This window comes from Lepisosteus platostomus, chromosome 16, assembly GCF_059453375.1.
Source record: "Lepisosteus platostomus isolate fLepPlt1 chromosome 16, fLepPlt1.hap1, whole genome shotgun sequence".
NCBI lineage: Eukaryota > Metazoa > Chordata > Actinopteri > Semionotiformes > Lepisosteidae > Lepisosteus > Lepisosteus platostomus.
In genome coordinates this window covers 3,209,859-3,229,135 of record NC_142626.1, presented here as the reverse complement: position 1 = coordinate 3,229,135, position 19,277 = coordinate 3,209,859, and the positions used below count along the sequence as shown (strand labels likewise).

The window sequence follows — 19,277 nt, the reverse complement described above, 5'->3', positions numbered from 1 at the left end:
AAAAGGTTCAGCTGTCTTGTATTGGACTGTCAAAGCCTCCTGTAATGAGCGTGTTGAGCTTTGAAAACACTGTATTCTCTCTCTCTCTCACGCACACACACACAGAAGCCTGTTTCCACAGCCTTAAGCCCCTCTGCTGGCCTGTGCCTTGGAGGCTCCTTAGTGGAAACAAACAGGAATTTCAACAGCAGAACTGAACTCAGCAGAAGGAGTGAGCTTAATTCGCTATATTAAGTGCAGCAAAAGAAGCACTGTATTTGTATATTGATTTGACTAATAAAAGCTTAAATTGCGGGTTTTAAACCTCCCTGTCCCCCATTTCCAAATCCCCTCTTCCTCTCGAATCCCCTCTCCCTCTCTCCCAGCTCCCTCCTCCTGTCTCTTCCTCTCCCTGTTTCCCATGTCCCTCTCCCTCCTCTCTCCTCTCACTTTCCCTCCTCTCCCCGCTCCTTCTCTCTCCCCGCCCCTTCTCTCTCTCTCCTCTCTCCCTGCTCCTTCTCTCTCTCCTCTCTCCCTGCTCCTTCTCTCTCCCTGCTCCTTCTCTCTCTCCTCTCTCCCTGCTCCTTCTCTCTCCTCTCTCCCTGCTCCTTCTCTCTCTCCCCTCTCCCTGCTCCTTCTTTCCCCTCTCCCCGCTCCTTCTCTCTCTCCTCTTTCCCTGCTCCTTCTCTCTCTCCCCTCTCTCCCTGCTCCTTCTCTCTCTCCTCTCTCCCTGCTCCTTCTCTCTCTCCTCTCCCTGCTCCTTCTCTCCCCTCTCTCCCTGCTCCTTCTCTCTCTCCTCTCTCCCTGCTCCTTCTCTCTCTCTCCTCTCTCCCTGCTCCTTCTCTCTCCTCTCTCCCTGCTCCTTCTCTCTCCCTGCTCCTTCTCTCTCCCCTCTCCCTGCTCCTTCTCTCTCTCCTCTCTCCCTGCTCCTTCTCTCTCCCCTCTCTCTCCCTGCTCCTTCTCTCTCCTCTCTCCCTGCTCCTCTCCCCTCTCTCCCTCTCCCTCTCACACTCACACAGTGACGAGACCAGCCAGCTGCAGGTAACTGAGCACCGGGGAACAGTCAGCTATCTACAGACCTGTGTGCTTAATACAGTGCATGTTGGCACCCAGCGAGTGCTGGCAGGGAGAAGAGATGAGTGAGACAGAGAGAGAGAGATACGCAGGAGGAAAGAAGAGATCGCAGGGGGAGAATTAACGGGAAGGCAGGGATGGAGGGCAGAAAGCCAGCAGTGGAACAGGGAAGGGAAGAGAGGGGGAGACAGGAGGGAGCAGCTGAGTGTGATTAAAGAGCATCTGATCGCTGGGAGAGGGATGTGCTGGGAAGATTCTGTCCAGGGTGCTGGTGTGTGTGTGTGTGCGTGCAGCGAACACGCTCATCAGCATTCAGCGCAGTGCTGATACGAGGCGGAACAGCACACAACACTCTCACAGCCCGGGCCCCAGCAAGGCACAGGGGTGAACTGATGAGAAGCAGATCCACAGCACTAGCCAGCAGCTGGAAGAGCTGTCATCGATTCAAGCAGCGAGAGAGGGCCGTCCTGAATGCATCAAAGCCAGAGTACACAGCTGGACAGACAGCTTCACTGCAGCACTGAGGGCAGTGTGGCACTGCTACAGGACAGCACTGAGGGCATCGTGGCCACAAGACAGAGCAGCACCAGGGCAGTGTGGCACTGCTACAGGACAGCACTGAGGGCATCGGGACAGAGCAGCACCAGGGCAGTGTGGCACTGCTACAGGACAGCACTGAGGGCATCGTGGCCACAAGACAGAGCAGCACCAGGGCAGTGTGGCACTGGTACAGGACAGCACTGAGGGCATCGGGACAGAGCAGCACCAGGGCAGTGTGGCACTGCTACAGGACAGCACTGAGGGCATCGTGGCCACAAGACAGAGCAGCACCAGGGCAGTGTGGCACTGGTACAGGACAGCACTGAGGGCATCGGGACAGAGCAGCACCAGGGCAGTGTGGCACTGCTACAGGACAGCACTGAGGGCATCGTGGCCACAAGACAGAGCAGCACCAGGGCAGTGTGGCACTGCTACAGGACAGCACTGAGGGCATCGGGACAGAGCAGCACCAGGGCAGTGTGGCACTGCTTCAGGACAGCACTGAGGGCATCGGGACAGAGCAGCACCAGGGCAGTGTGGCACTGCTACAGGACAGCACTGAGGGCATCGTGGCCACAAGACAGAGCAGCACCAGGGCAGTGTGGCACTGCTACAGGACAGCACTGAGAGCATCGGGACAGAGCAGCACCAGGGCAGTGTGGCACTGCTACAGGACAGCACTGAGGGCATCGGGACGGAGCAGCACCAGGGCAGTGTGGCACTGCTACAGGACAGCACTGAGGGCATCGGGACAGAGCAGCACCAGGGCAGTGTGGCACTGCTACAGGACAGCACTGAGGGCATCGTGGCCACAAGACAGAGCAGCACCAGGGCAGCGTGGCACTGCTACAGGACAGCACTGAGGGCATCGTGGCCACAAGACAGAGCAGCACCAGGGCAGTGTGGCACTGGTACAGGACAGCACTGAGGGCATCGGGACAGAGCAGCACCAGGGCAGTGTGGCATTGCTACAGGACAGCACTGAGGGCATCGAGACAGAGCAGCACCAGGGCAGTGTGGCACTGCTACAGGACAGCACTGAGGGCATCGTGGCCACAAGACAGAGCAGCACCAGGGCAGTGTGGCACTGGTACAGGACAGCACTGAGGGCATCGGGACAGAGCAGCACCAGGGCAGTGTGGCACTGCTACAGGACAGCACTGAGGGCATCGTGGCCACAAGACAGAGCAGCACCAGGGCAGTGTGGCACTGCTACAGGACAGCACTGAGGGCATCGTGGCCACAAGACAGAGCAGCACCAGGGCAGTGTGGCACTGCTACAGGACAGCACTGAGGGCATCGAGACAGAGCAGCACCAGGGCAGTGTGGTACTGCTACAGGACAGCACTGAGGGCATCAGGACAGAGCAGCACCAGGGCAGTGTGGTACTGCTACAGGACAGCACTGAGGGCATCAGGACAGAGCAGCACCAGGGCAGTGTGGCACTGCTACAGGACAGCACTGAGGGCATCGGGACAGAGCAGCACCAGGGCAGTGTGGCACTGCTACAGGACAGCACTGAGGGCATCGGGACAGAGCAGCATCAGGGCAGTGTGGCATTGCTACAGGACAGCACTGAGGGCATCGGGACAGAGCAGCACCAGGGCAGTGTGGCACTGCTACAGGACAGCACTGAGGGCATCGGGACAGAGCAGCACCAGGGCAGTGTGGCATTGCTACAGGACAGCACTGAGGGCATCGAGACAGAGCAGCACCAGGGCAGTGTGGCACTGCTACAGGACAGCACTGAGGGCATCGGGACAGAGCAGCACCAGGGCAGTGTGGCATTGCTACAGGACAGCACTGAGGGCATCGAGACAGAGCAGCACCAGGGCAGTGTGGCACTGCTACAGGACAGCACTGAGGGCATCGTGGCCACAAGACAGAGCAGCACCAGGGCAGTGTGGCACTGGTACAGGACAGCACTGAGGGCATCGGGACAGAGCAGCACCAGGGCAGTGTGGCACTGCTACAGGACAGCACTGAGGGCATCGTGGCCACAAGACAGAGCAGCACCAGGGCAGTGTGGCACTGCTACAGGACAGCACATCAGTGTGAATCAGTGGGGGAGGTAGACTCTCAACACAATGCCCACTTAGTGATCACACAGAATTGCTGAAAAAGCTGAATGAACACAAAAAGCCCACAACACACAACGGATAAAGACGCATGGACGAGGGGCAGCATGCGACACATCGCCTCTCTCTGCTGCCATGGCAACAGCACCTGTGAGTGACGCCGGTCTCCAGCCTGCGCTCGCCTGCACCAGACAGAGGAGCAGCTGGACCCTGAGAGGAGACTGGAATCTCGTCAGGGTCCAAGCGTCTGAAATCCCCAAAACGCCACTGACAAGGTCAACCCTATGTGGCTTGGTTCAGGATCCGTTGTGAAACCCGAACCCGAGAACACAAGCGAGAAAACGAGGAGGCTGTGTGACTGAAATGGGAGCGCCTCTGTACGCAAAGGGTGGCTGGTGCGTGGAACAAGCACAGTCCTCGGTCCACAATAACCGCGACGGGCTGATTAGCCTCCTCTTCTGCTTTGTCATGCCTCCGAGGTCCTACTGTGTACGTGATCGATGGAATTAATTAGTTCCTGGCTCGTTAGAGGCCAGGGAGGGTTGGGAGTGCTGAGAAAGCACACAAGCAGGAGAACAACAGAAGGGGGGGCTCTCCCTGCCTGGCTTGGCATGCACCACTGCACACGCACGGCTCGCACCTGACTCGGCCATCGCTCTGGGCTGACCTTGTCGGGACCTACACCCGCAGCACACGGAGTGAGGGGAGAGAGCACACCTCCTACAGGCCCGGGGAGAGGGGAGAGGAGAGAGGAGAGAGGAGAGAGAGAGGGAGGAGAGAGGAGAGAGGAGGGAGAGGGAGAGGGAGAGGGAGGAGAGAGGAGAGAGGGAGAGGAGAGAGAGGGGAGAGGGAGAGGAGAGAGAGGGAGAGAGAGGAGAGAGAGAGAGGGTGAGAGAGGAGAGAGAGGGGAGAGGGAGAGGAGAGAGAGGGAGATAGAGGAGAGAGAGGGGAGAGAGAGAGGGTGAGAGAGGAGAGAGAGAGGGGAGAGGGAGAGGGAGAGGAGAGAGAGGGAGAGAGAGGAGAGAGGGGAGAGAGAGAGGGTGAGAGAGGAGAGAGAGGGGAGAGGGAGAGGAGAGAGAGGGAGATAGAGGAGAGAGAGGGGAGAGAGAGAGGGTGAGAGAGGAGAGAGAGAGGGGAGAGGGAGAGGAGAGAGAGGGAGAGAGAGGAGAGAGGGGAGAGAGAGAGGGTGAGAGAGGAGAGAGGAGAGAGAGACAGGGAGAGAGGGGAGAGGGGAGAGAGGGAGGGGGAGAGGGAAAGAGGGAGAGAGGAGAGAGGAGAGAGAGAGAGACAGGGGGCGCCCGAGACAACGTGTTGACTTCACGTCCTGACTCTTTTCTTCCTGCCTGCTAGACTCCGGAGCTGCTTCTGACAAGGGGGAGAGTCTCCTGTGTTTGCGTTTCCCCTGACACTGGCAAAACAGGGACAATAGGCATGCAGACGTCAAGACACTATACTGACTGCTCTCCAGGCGGGACCGAATTCCGTGACTGCAACGTCACTGCCTTGTACCCTGAGCCCGTCGGATAACAGGAAGCAAAGCAGAGACCTCCAAGGAAAAGGAAACCCGGGCTGTGCTGGTGGACCAGTAGGTGGCGCTCCTCCGCCCGGACCACAGATCTAGACCGAAGCTCCCGCGATGGCGACAGGGAGATACTGTGCTGCAGGAGGGGTGGTCTTTCGAATAACAACATCGGAGCACGCGTTGCGCCCCGAATGGGATGTTTTCATAGACACACGCTGAAAAGGGAGTCTTTCTCCCAGTGCATTCCTCCCCGTGCTTAAATCAGATAGCCATCACACCGCTGGGGTCAGCTGCACTAGCCCTGTACAGGACAGGGACTTCATTAGCCACCTTTATAACATAACATAACATCACTTTATCAGCCCTGTGCAATGTCTTGCATTAGGGATGTGTCTTTTCGCAGACCCCAGCTTGCTCTCCAGGAGACACACAGACAGGGAGAGAGAAGCTGGGGGTCAGAGCGCAGGGTCGGCCATTTATACGGCGCCCCTGGGGCAGCTGGGGTGAAGGACCTGGCTCAGGGGCCCGACGGAGTAGGATTCCTCTGCCGGCTGTGGGATTTGAACCAGCAACCTTCAGGCCACAGGCTCAGATCCTGAGCCACAGAGCCACCACTCTGCCAGGCCCCAGTGAGATTTGAACTCGCGACCCCTGGTTTACAAGGCCAGTGCTCCAACCCCTGAGTTATGGGGCCACTTCAATTGCTCCGGCTCCTCTTGTAAACACATCGGCTTACAGAACCCAAAGCGCTTTTAGTTTCGAAATGTGACGGCTTGGGCTTCAGCGCTGCCTGTCATGAACTGGGTCCCATCACTCTCCTCTCACTGCAGTGGCCTACTTTCACCTCCAGGCCCCTCCTCAGCCAATCAGCGGGCTCCACAGCCCCGGAACTCCTCCCCCTTTGGCTGCTGCCTTCGTCCAATCAGCAGACAGTCCCAAGCTGACCCCCTCTGCTTTCCCAGAAGGCAGTCTGGTTTTAATAACTCCTTCAATATTCCCGGCGATCTCCGACATGCCAGGCAGAAAGCCTTCAAAGCAATTCTGAAGTCGAATGCAGGTAAGATACAACAAAAGCTACAAGAGGAATAACAGAAAATGCACTGAACAGAGACGATATAGACAGCATCAGTCAGAGCTATTTAGAGAACACGGTCCTGATTTTAATCCATTTGAATTTAACGGCGAACTCTTTAACATGCTCCAGCAGTGCACCTCGAATTCCAGACTTCTGATGGAAAAAAATATATCCCTCCACTGGTGTTTAAGCAAAGTATTAGGCACGTAAAAAACTCTCTGCATCTCCAGTCTCCTCGCATTACAATCTAATTGGCTCTTGACACAAGTGACTCATCCTTAAAACCAATTTGTCTTAAATCTGATGCCAAAAAGGACCGCAAATCTGGAAAGTCTGCCTTTTCAAAATGCAGACAGCCTCAGAAAGGAGCTGTGAAGTATTACTGCTATTATATATAATACCGGGTCTGACACAACCCCCCAGAAAGCCTTCAGATTGCCATTTGCTTTTAAAACCACTTCACTTACTAATAATCTGGCACCGTCTCTCAGCGCCAGAAATGTAAGCACTGCTGTAATTTTACCATGTGTTTACATGGCTGTGTGCGCAGATGCAACAGGGATTTTGTGTGAAACCGAACGAACTGGGATAAAAGGCTCTGTTCCACCCTTGCGCCTTCTTGGACAAGGGCAAACATCGCAGGTCTTTCGGAGCCGGACAACAACCAGACGATGGCACACGTCGGGCTCGCTGGGGCAGAGTTTGTGGACACGGCTTGGAAGAAACCCAACCTTCATCACCCTTTCGACAGCTGGACCACCCCTCTGACGGGCCGGGCGCCGGCCCATCGGGTGGACCTGACCCGGGACAGTACCTTTCGCAATCGATGAATTGCACTGACCAAACCAGGAGGAGTTCGATGGGTGAGCAAGAGGCCCTGTACCAGCATCAGACGCCCAGAAAAATGTCTTCCTGTGAGCGGCGGCCGGGAGACGCGATTACCCAGAGTGCACCACAGAGACAGCGCGGGGGGGGGGTATGGGGAATGCTGGGAGGATCGCCCCGCGGCTCGGCCCGGACAGGCTGGTGACGCCAGGGACAGGGACCGGCGGATCAGGCACCCTCCTCCCCCCTTACCGGGACTCGGGTCGCAAGGAAGCAGCCCGGTTCCATCCACCAAAGCTCGTTTTTCTAGCGGGGGGACAGGGGGAGCGGGAATGCTGGGATGGGGAGGGGGGTGTGATCACGTGTGAAGACACTCCGCCCCGTGGGCTGGGGGAGAGGGGGGGTAGAGGTGCGGACTGGGCAGATCTGGGAGCCCAGTTGCCCCTTCTCCTCCCCGCCCCACCCCTCAAGATACCCCCCAGCCCTGCCTCAGACCTGGCAGCTATCTCCCTCTCGTTCATCGCTGACTGATGGGGGTTTCGACCTGTGGGGCCGATCCTTAAGCCCGCCTCAGGGACGAGCGCACCCGCCGTCTCGCAAGGGGAGAAAGACAGGCTCCTCTACGCTGCCATTCATTTCCCGGGCTCTCGGAATCACGGCTCGCCCTCTCGCTCCCAGTCCAGCATCGGCTCAGCGGCCGGAGATACGATAAGGGGATCTTCCCTGATCTGGCAACTAACGCTCCTCCACACGTACAGGTCTCAGGCGGCAGACGATCTTTTCAAGGGGTCTTTCCTTGCAAGCTGCTGGCGTTGTCTAATAAGCGCCAAGTCGACTGATTAAAAGCATCTGAGGGCACCCCCCCCACCCCCTCATTTCGAGATGTCCGAAGCCTCTGCATGTGCTCTCTGGGTATCTGAAGTCTTCTGGCCCCGCCCCCTATACCCCGCCCCATGTGCAACCCCGCCCCCGACTCCTCCCCCTTCACCCTAACCCCGCCCCCCATCTCCTTCCTGTGCCCGCCTGTCCTGCGCGGGCCGCGGCCCTTACCTGACGGGTAGCGCTCGATGACGGGCTGGTTGTCCACCTGGAGCGTGGCGTTGCCCCCGCTGCGGGTGAAGCGCACCACGTGGTACTTGCCGTCGTTCACCACCACGGCGCTCTCGTCGATGGTGATGTCGTCCGTGCCCACGTTGAAGATCACGCCGATCTTCCCACGCTCCTGCCGAGAGAGAGACACGGGAGGGGGGGGGGGCCCCGTCAGCGTCCGCACAGCACGGGGAGGGGGGGGGGGAGGAGAAGCACAGGAATCCGAGCACGACCCGCAGACCTGGACGCGAGGAAGCCAGCAGAAACGAAACAGGAATAGGAGGAGGGCTGGCGTCTGAAGGGGGCGGATTGCACACAGCCCTGACGTTAAGTGCGTTCGTTAAGTGTGTCGAAGACATAAACATAAACAGTTACAGTAACTGTTCTCCCTCATTACATCAGGGGCTTCGAATCTCTGTGACACAGGGTGTCCGATAACCAGGAATAAGCTGAGTGCTTCAGTCCCCGATGTGCTCCGATACGGTCCGGGAGCCAGCTGTTTGAAGGGGTGGACCAGCACTGCAGTTATCGGGGTCCATCGGGGGGGCTGTCGGACTGATACGAGCCAACACTGGGGAATGATTCCCCCCCCCCACGGCGATTGGCTGGGCGGCCGTCGGTTTGCTGACCCCCTGTGGCCGCCTGCGGTACTGCCAATGCGAGCTCTCCTGCAAGGCATTGTGGGGCACGGGCCCTGGACCCCAAACCTCTGCAGAGGCGGCAGGAGAGACTTCCACCCACTCCCAGTCCAGTCAGAGGAAAACAGGGGGGGGGAGGAGTACAAAATCATCGCAGGGCATAAGAAACGACCTGCCTGTGCTTCAACAGAACCTAAGACACACGATCGCAGAACCCCAGCTTTGATATTCCCGTGAAATAGTGCAGAGATTTCAAGATTCTGCTGTGGAAATACAGAGCCAGCTTGAAGCAGACATCCCTGAGCAATATTCACAACCTTACAGACTCGGGACTGCTTTGCCACCCAAACTGCAGTGTGATTTCCATGGGGATGGGGGAGTTCCCCATGGAGATTCCAAAACGCTCCTCGCGCCTTTTCCCAAATCCGCCGCCGCCGCTCCATCATTCCCTGTTCTCCATACTCATTTCACTAGCCTGGCTCTGCTATTTTTAACACCATCGGCGGCACAGCACTCAAGGAAAGGGGGGGGTGTGTGGAATCAAGGCTACAACAGCCAGGGAGAAAAGCGCAGCTCCGGAAACTCACGTTCAATTCCCGAAATTCTGAAACAAGGATCAAAGCCTAAAACCGGAAGAGGGTAGTAACGTCTCTTAAGCCGGGACCTCGCCGTACGCAGGCACAAAGCAGAGGGATACAGGGAATGTGTCCGGAATCACCCAGCTGGTGATCGCCGAAGAAGCCACTGCTCTTTCCCAACGCAGACTAAACGTTGTTTGTTTTTTTCTTTTGGTCTCCTTCCAATCCGAAATTGAGGCGTTTTCCTTAAATAGAGTCTTCTTACTCTGTCTGGTAGCCGGAATGCTCATTGTGTTCCATCGGATACACAGGATGAAAAGGGAAGCCGGTAATTGGGAGATATTTACTCAGGGATAAGCTTTAGTGCTCCCTCACAACAGGGCCCCCCTTTTCTGTACTGGGGAGGGGGCAAGATTTAATAAAGTTCCGACCCCATTAAACGGAGGAGCCTGAGGAATTGGTGCTTTTTAAAGATGGTTTCCGCGCTGGAGTAATGACATTTTTAATGGCCGTTCCCAGAACAGCGAACGTCTCGGTAAAAACAGCGCTTCGTATCTACAGTGGGGGGGTGGGGGGGGGTGGGATGCGGATGTCAGGCGACCGTCCCAGTTAAGAACATCGGAGAAGAATCTTGTTGCTCTCCACTGGAGCTGAGGAAAGCCTTTTCCTGGCATCTGGAAGTCTGTAGCCAAGACGGTGCATAATTCCTACAAATGATGTGCTCTTTTGACACCTCATCTAAGTCATGGAATCCCAAGCCCTGTCCCATAAATACGGATTACACTCTGCATACAGTCGGGAAAGAACATGCAGACTCCACACAGCTGGACGCACGGGGAACACAGCCACGCACACACGGAGGGACAATTTGACAGATGCCAGCCAACCATATTTACAAAGGGGAAACCAGGCAAACCATGCAAACTCCACACAGAAAGACCTGGCCATATCTGGGACATGAGATCAATTAGAATTGTTTTACACGGTACTGTGGACATTTCACTTTTGATGGGGTCTGGAACACATTCATCAATGCCGAGATCCTTTCCAACCCCAAAACATACAACTAGCCTTTCAGTGGACTCGGCCCGGCACCGGCAGGGGGGCGACAGAGGGCGAGACGGACATACCCTCCCCCCCCCACCCGCCAAGCCACGCCACTCCAGAACAAGCCAAACCGCGGATCGGGAAGCGGGAGGAACCAGGAACCAGCAGGCAACAACCCGGGCACTAGGGCCACCTCCTGGACGAGGGGCACGTGAGGGCACAGTGCCAGCCTGCCAGCTGGGATCGGGGCTGGGCAGAAGTTCCCAGGGCTATAGAAGAGGGGGGATCCTCTCAGTGGGATCGGTAGCAGACCGGAAAGACAGAGCATCAGAGGGAGCAGGTCTCTCTATTCACATCAGGGTGACCTCTGCTTCGGATCTGCCCCCCAGCGAGAGACCTGACCGGACACAGCTGGGGAGGGGGACTGACTGGACCACCCTGGTGCAAGTCAGGACCGAGAGGCCCCGTTCGTCACGAGGGCGGGGCTATTAGAAATGCAGTCCTACTTGCACGCATACAGTTTATTACAGCACGGCCGTGACGGTATTCCCAATCCAATAATTCCTGACCCAACACCGGATTTCAGTCCAGGTTACATGAGAGCACCCCCTCGCCTCCCCGCCTCAAATAAGTACTCAAGAGTCAGCCCAGTGGGCTTCTCCAGAATCAACAGTGAAACAAGAACCAGTAGGCACAACGGGGAGGAGCAATTAAAACAATTAGAACAAAAGCAATTAGAACAGGAGACGCTACTTTCCACAAAGGGTGGTGGGGGTGGGGAACAAGCTGCCCAGCCATGTGGTTGAAACCGATACCCCGGCTTCTTTCAAGAAACGGCTGGATGAGATCCTCCAGTCAGGACAGGAGGCCCTTCTTTACACAAAGGGTGGTGGGGGTGGGGAACAAGCAGCCCAGCCCTGTGGTTGAAGCCCCTACCCTGGCTGCCCTCAAGACACAGCTTGGGGGAGACCCTCCAGTCAGGACAGGAGGCCCTTCTTTACACAAAGGGTGGTGGGGGTGGGGAACAAGCAGCCCAGCCCTGTGGTTGAAGCCCCTACCCTGGCTGCTCTCAAGACACAGCTTGGGTGAGACCCTCCAGTCAGTACAGGAGGTCCTTCTTTACACAAAGGGTGGTGGGGGTGGGGAACAAGCTGCCCAGCCCTGTGGTTGAAGCCCCTACCCTGGCTGCTCTCAAGACACAGCTTGGGTGAGACCCTCCAGTCAGGACAGGAGGCCCTTCTTTACACAAAGGGTGGTGGGGGTGTGGAACAAGCTGCCCAGCCCTGTGGTTGAAGCCCCTACCTTGGCTGTGTCTGCGTGAGCAGCAGCTAAATTTCCACAAGCCCCCTTCTTGAGCAAAACGCTCACGCCGCCTGCGAAATTGAAGCGAATGAGTGTGACCTTCAGATTGAATGAAGACGAAAACGTTCTGCTTTCTGCCTCCAGCCCTCGGCTCCCCCCTCCCTTAGTACGGTCTACTCGAAACTTACACGGGGGTTAGGGGCTTTAAGTAGCGCGTCTAGTCCAATCAGATCCTTGTAACCCTTCTAAAATACGCTCTCCTTGCCTATCAGGGTAATACAACATATCAAAGTAAATCATACGATTGCATAGGCTCGCTAGTTAGCGCGCATCGGCGGGCTTGAGGAATTTTTCAGAGAATAAAGCATTTTTCAGTAGATTTTTTATTTTCTACTGACAGCGCTACCTTGGGCAGCTCTGCGATGCAGTGATGTTCTGGTGAGGGAGTGACCTACAGGGATCTGCGATGCAGTGATGTTCTGGTGGGAGAGTGACCTACAGGGATCTGCGATGCAGTGATGTTCTGGTGAGGGAGTGACCTACAGGGATCTGCGATGCAGTGATGTTCTGGTGGGGGAGTGACCTACAGGGATCTGCGATGCAGTGATGTTCTGGTGAGGGAGTGACCTACAGGGATCTGCGATGCAGTGATGTTCTGGTGGGAGAGTGACCTACAGGGATCTGCGATGCAGTGATGTTCTGGTGAGGGAGTGACCTACAGGGATCTGCGATGCAGTGATGTTCTGGTGGGGGAGTGACCTACAGGGATCTGCGATGCAGTGATGTTCTGGTGGGGGAGTGACCTATAGGGATCTGCGATGCAGTGATCTTCTGGTGAGGGAGTGACCTATAGGGATCTGCGATGCAGTGATGTTCTGGTGGGAGAGTGACCTACAGGGATCTGCGATGCAGTGATGTTCTGGTGAGGGAGTGACCTACAGGGATCTGCGATGCAGTGATGTTCTGGTGAGGGAGTGACCTACAGGGATCTGCGATGCAGTGACGTTCTGGTGGGGGAGTGACCTACAGGGATCTGCGATGCAGTGATGTTCTGGTGAGGGAGTGACCTACAGGGATCTGCGATGCAGTGATGTTCTGGTGAGGGAGTAACCTACAGGGATCTGCGATGCAGTGATGTTCTGGTGAGGGAGTGACCTACAGGGATCTGCGATGCAGTGACGTTCTGGTGAGGGAGTGACCTACAGGGATCTGCGATGCAGTGACGTTCTGGTGAGGGAGTGACCTACAGGGATCTGCGATGCAGTGACGTTCTGGTGAGGGAGTGACCTACAGGGATCTGCGATGCAGTGACGTTCTGGTGGGGGAGTGACCTACAGGGATCTGCGATGCAGTGATGTTCTGGTGAGGGAGTGACCTACAGGGATCTGCGATGCAGTGATGTTCTGGTGAGGGAGTGACCTACAGGGATCTGCGATGCAGTGATGTTCTGGTGAGGGAGTGACCTACAGGGATCTGCGATGCAGTGACGTTCTGGTGAGGGAGTGACCTACAGGGATCTGCGATGCAGTGACGTTCTGGTGAGGGAGTGACCTACAGGGATCTGCGATGCAGTGATGTTCTGGTGGGGGAGTGACCTACAGGGATCTGCGATGCAGTGATGTTCTGGTGGGGGAGTGACCTACAGGGATCTGCGATGCAGTGATGTTCTGGTGAGGGAGTGACCTACAGGGATCTGCGATGCAGTGACGTTCTGGTGGGGGAGTGACCTACAGGGATCTGCGATGCAGTGATGTTCTGGTGAGGGAGTGACCTACAGGGATCTGCGATGCAGTGACGTTCTGGTGAGGGAGTGACCTACAGGGATCTGCGATCAGTGATGTTCTGGTGACAGAACGACCTATTCTATGCAAATCCTGCTGCCATCTTACTGATCCCAAATTCGCTCCTGCTACTTCTCCACAAAAAAAGCTGGGTCCATACATCCTTTTCTCAGCCACTGCTTCCAATTCGGGGTCACAGGGAAGTCGGAATCTATCCCAGCAAGTAATGGGCACAAGGCAGGGTACACCCTGGACAGGACGCCAGTCCATCACGGGGCAGACACACACACCAGAGCCAATTTTCTCAAATGCCAATTAACTTCCCAGCATGTCTGGGGACTGTGGGAGGAAACTGGAGCACCCGGGGAAAACTCACAAGAACCCTGGAAGAACATGCAAACTCCACACAGACAGCGCCCCAAGCCCAGAACTGAACCCCGGGCCCCAGCGCTGTAAAGGCACCAATGCCGACGACTCTGCCACCGAGGCAACTAGAACTAAACAAAATCTAAAGAAAATACCACACACCCCAATCTACAAAGCAACACACACCCCCAATCTACAGAGAATACCACATGCCCCAATCTACAAAGCAACACCCCCCCCAATCTACAGAGAATACCACACACCCCAATCTACAAAGCAACACACACCCCCAATCTACAGAGAATACCACATGCCCCAATCTACAAAGCAACACCCCCCCCAATCTACAGAGAATACCACACACCCCAATCTACAAAGCAACACCCCCCCAATCTACAGAGAATACCACACACCCCAATCTACAAAGCAACACATCCCCCCCAATCTACAGAGAATACCACACACCCCAATCTACAAAGCAACACCCCCCCCCCAATCTACAGAGAATACCACACACCCCAATCTACAAAGCAACACCCCCCCAATCTACAGAGAATACCACACACCCCAATCTACAAAGCAACACATCCCCCCCAATCTACAGAGAATACCACACACCCCAATCTACAGAGAATACCACATGCCCCAATCTACAAAGCAACACCCCCCCCCAATCTACAGAGAATACCACACACCCCAATCTACAAAGCAACACCCCCCCAATCTACAGAGAATACCACACACCCCAATCTACAAAGCAACACATCCCCCCCAATCTACAGAGAATACCACACACCCCAATCTACAAAGCAACACCCCCCCCCCAATCTACAGAGAATACCACACACCCCAATCTACAAAGCAACACCCCCCCAATCTACAGAGAATACCACACACCCCAATCTACAAAGCAACACATCCCCCCCAATCTACAGAGAATACCACACACCCCAATCTACAGAGAATACCACACACCCCAATCTACAAAGCAACACATCCCCCCCAATCTACAGAGAATACCACACACCCCAATCTACAAAGCAACACTCCCCCCCCAATCTACAGAGAATACCATACTCCCCATCTATTAAATGAGAGTGGGCCGTGCCATCAGCACAGGACACTCTGTCCCAAGTCTCCCATTATTAGAATCTAAAAGCTCCGCTGCTCTGTAGTCTGGGGTCAGGGACTGCCATGCTTTCAGCTCCAATTTCCTCCTCTCCTGCGCTAAATTGCATTTCCCAGTGCAGAGAGGGGCAGCGGCGAGTGCGCTTCAGGTGCGAGTAAGTGCCGATGAGGGTCACTGGGATCTGACAGTGCTCGTCTGCTGGGACTGGCGCGCGAGTTTTGCCTCTGAGGACACTGCTGCAGAGTTGCGTGCGGAACAGTGCGATGAAGCCTGGCTATGTATCCGTTTAGGCTGCCGGCTCCCACTGTGTGCACCACAGTCCAGCCTTGCTGTTCAACAGCTGCACAAGAACCGAAGTGTCCTGGTCTATCGTTGCGGCGATTCAACAGGAGGTGGAACAGGTGAGGATCGGACCTCTATAATCCGGCAGGACGATGACACGTCTATAATCCCCCATGACGTGTTTTCCAAGAGAGGCTTTCGTGCTTAAATTTAGCGATATAGCTGATTCTGCAAAAACAGGGGGTGGGGACCCGACAGTAAATCATTTTGATTTCCCATCACTGTGGGGGTGCTTTAATTCAGAGACAAGGGGCCGGTTTTGGAGTCCCAACGAGGCTGTGGGCAGCGAAAGACTGCCATCACTGCTGGTGCTTCTGCTGCTGGCGACCCCTGACCCCTACACAGAGCACAGACGCCAGGGCCTTAATGGAGGGTGGCCGAGCCGCCAGTTTGCTAGAGGAGGTGTCTTTTAATGAGCTGGCAGGTCCTCTCTCCCACGTAAGGGGGCTTAATCACTGCCCGGCGGACCTTTTATCTCTGGCGTTAATAATCTTCCCAGCCGACGGGTAATGCGCAGTTTCCGAAATGCCGTTTCCCTGCTGTCCTCTCTCGGATGCTCATTAAAACAGGGAGCAGGGCCCTGCCTGTCCGAGCTGGAAAAGGATACTGGGCGTGGGTTTAGTTCAGTTTTGGCTCTGAGTGTCTCCCAGGGACGCCTCACGAGGTGGACCGGGCTCGGTTCTGCTTGCTATTAAAAATGCAACGAGACTACAAAGACTGATCACAAACGAGGAGGCCACTTTTGGTCACTCGTAATAACTGATCTCAGGATCTCCGCCCACCTCTGCAGGCCTGCTCCTCTGACACACCCACCTGGCTCCTCTGACGAGCCCACCCTGCTCTTCTGACACGCCTACCTCTGCTCCTCCAACACGCCCACCCTGCTCCTCCGACACACCCACCTGACTCCTCTGACAAGCCCACCCTGCTCTTCTGACACGCCTACCTCTGCTCCTCCAACACGCCCACCCTGCTCCTCTGACACACCCACCTGCTCTTCTGACACGCCCACCCTGCTCCTCCGACACGCCCACCCTGCTCCTCCGACACGCCCACCCTGCTCCTCTGACACGCCCACCCTGCTCCTCTGACACGCCCACCTCTGCAGGCCTGCTCCTCCGACACACCCACCTGACTCCTCTGACAAGCCCACCCTGCTCTTCTGACACGCCTACCTCTGCTCCTCCAACACGCCCACCCTGCTCCTCTGACACACCCACCTGCTCTTCTGACACGCCCACCTCTGCTCCTCCGACACGCCCACCCTGCTCCTCTGACACACCCACCTGACTCCTCTGACACGCCCACCCTGCTCCTCTGACACGCCCACCTCCACAGGCCTGTTCCTCTGACACGCCCACCCTGCTCCTCCGACACGCCCACCCCTGCAGGCCTGCACCACTGACAGGCCTGGCGCGAGCTCCTGCCCGGCCCGACAGGAGAGCGCCCCTCACCGACCCCACTCGCTGGCCAACGCCCTCCTTCGATCCGGACCCGCGCCTCGCCACTTGAAAAATCCTGGTCGCGGTGCCACAGGCCTCTGGGCTGTAGAGCGTCATTTCAAAAAAAAAATCCAAAGCAACTCCGCTAAAGCATCACCGCCCGCCCCCCTGTTCGCGCGTGCAATGGGACAGCCACGCACACCAGCACGACCGTGCCGCACAGGACGCAGAGCCCGGAGAGCAAAGATTTTGGATGATTGAATATTCATTAGGCGAGGGCAGGCTGGGAGCAGATGGCAGAGAGGGTAACGAGGAGGGGGGAGGCAGCCGTGCTGCAGAAGACGAGCCCGGGCAGTGGGGGGCACGGCGATTTAATTTTCCCAAACGCGATTAGAGAGAGAAAATGGAGAACCACCCGGGTGCAGAGGGCTGCAGAAGAAAATGCTAATACCAAATGGGATTTCTTTTTTTTTTTTGCTTCCCGGCTAATAACCTTTTCTGACACAGGACAATGAAATTCACGTCCGCCTCGGGAAAAAAAAAAACGCAGGCGGCGACGCGCTGGGAGTGCAGATGCCGAGGTAGGGGCTAAAACTCCGTCACAATGGGGGGGGGGGAACCAGGCGATCCCCTGGAAGAGGGGAACGGCACTGTCCGAGCATTGCCTAAGCATGCCTGGAGCCATTCTGTGCTTCCCGGCGGGGGGGAAACAGGCCGGAAAGACCCTTCCTTTCCGAAGGGTTTCTCCACGGGTCTTGCCTGGTTGAGATCAGTCGCAGGAAAGTCCACACAGGAGGAAAGCCATTTTGGCAGTCGGGTGATTGATCTGAGGCTCTGACCCGCCCTGCTTCTTGAAACTAGAATGCTGGCTTTGGCACAGGTGGCACGTGTGTTTTTCTCCTTCTGATGCGCAGAATGGTCTCGTCCCAGTCTCGCTAACAGACTGGGAGGAAACCCACACGAACACAGAGGGAACATGCAAACTCCACGCAGACATATGCACTTTATCAGCCCTATCCAATGTCTTGCATCAGGGATGTGTCTTTTCGCAGACCCCAGCCTGCTCTCCAGGAGACACACAGACAGGGAGAGAGAAGCTGGGGGTCAGAGCGCAGGGTCAGCCATTTATATGGCGCCCCTGGAGCAGCTGGGGTGAAGGGCCTGGCTCCCCAACGGAGTAGGATTCCTCTGCCGGCCGCGGGATTTGAACCGGCAACCTCCCAGCCACAGGCACAGCTCCTCAGAGCCACATAGCCACCCCTCCGCCCCAAAAAATGGAAGAAGGAGTGATTACACACGGTATACCAGGCCTCAACTAACGGATGTACCGATGGATTCGGACCTAGGAACGCGCGTTCTGCGGGCTGCCTGAGCAGGCCCTGGGTTTCTCCCCCAAGAGAACGCGAGCAGAGATCTGTGGGTCGGACGCAGCCGCCGGCCACGGCCAGCGTCAGCGTCACTTCCCTGCCAGCAGGCGCCTTAACAATCCCGCTGTCCGCTGCTGGACCGCTCACGTATAGACGCGGAAGGGAGTCGGAAAGGCTCCGTGTGTTTGGAAGAGTCAGGACAGATCTTCTCGAAAAGAGCACGGCTCCCGAGTTTCCACTGGACTCCTCCGGCTTCCTCGGCACCTGCCCGGTCACGCCGAGCTCCGAGGAGCTCCTAGGGGGCGATCCGCCTGGAACAGCGAGGGGGGCGAGGCGGGGAGAACCGGGAAAGAGGCAGAAACAGCGCCCGCCTCAGGACTCGCGCGATTATCCGGCTCATTTGAGGTTGTTTTTCTTTGTGCGTCTTTAAACGCAAAAAAACAAAACAAGGAGCAATTTCACAGCCCGGTGTTGCTCGACGCAACGGTTCCTGTCTTTTTCTGTTTTAATGAGACGGGTCTAACGAGCCGGCTCCTGTCTCACACTTCATCTCCGAAAGCCCTCACCTGACGAGACGCAAGGTGACAATTAAACAAAATAACACAAAAAAATGGAAGCGGAGACAAAAATCCCTCACTCACTCACTCAGCGCTTGTTTCACACACAAGAAGATTCTTTTAGTTTCCTCGTCTCGTTCATTCCCTCCCTCCCTCCCTCCCTCCCTCACACACACACACACACACACACACACACACACACACACACACACACACACACACACACACACACACAGCTTCTCCAGTCGTGTCCTACTTCCTACTGGTATTCAGAGACTTTCCCCTCTGCTGCTTTCCTGGACTGCGACAAGCTGGCCTGAGATCTACAGCGTCTGCACTTTCCTGGACCCTCCACTCAGAGCTCTGTACAGGTCAGGGGGATCCCCTCCACCCCCAGCAGTGTGTACCCCCACCTTGATGAGGCGCCAGTCCGCTCCCCACACCCCAGCTCTCAGTGGGGAGGAGAGCAGAGTGATGGAGCCAGTTCAGAGAGGGGGGTTATTAGGAGGCCATGATGGGTAAAGGCCAGGGGGGAAATTTGGCCAG

The 19,277-nt window shown here is 56.4% G+C and overlaps 1 protein-coding gene across 11 annotated transcripts in view; it reads right to left on the bottom strand.

Moving 5' to 3' along the window:
* Window positions 1-19,277, bottom strand: part of nrxn2b (neurexin 2b) — a 626,275-nt gene that overhangs the window by 39,074 nt on the left and 567,924 nt on the right. For all 11 annotated transcript variants that reach the window (XM_088608835.1, XM_088608836.1, XM_088608828.1 and 8 more), the window contains one exon: window positions 8,144-8,315. In XM_088608835.1, the coding sequence (XP_088464961.1) occupies window positions 8,144-8,315 (172 nt within the window). The remainder of the gene's footprint in view (window positions 1-8,143; window positions 8,316-19,277) is intronic.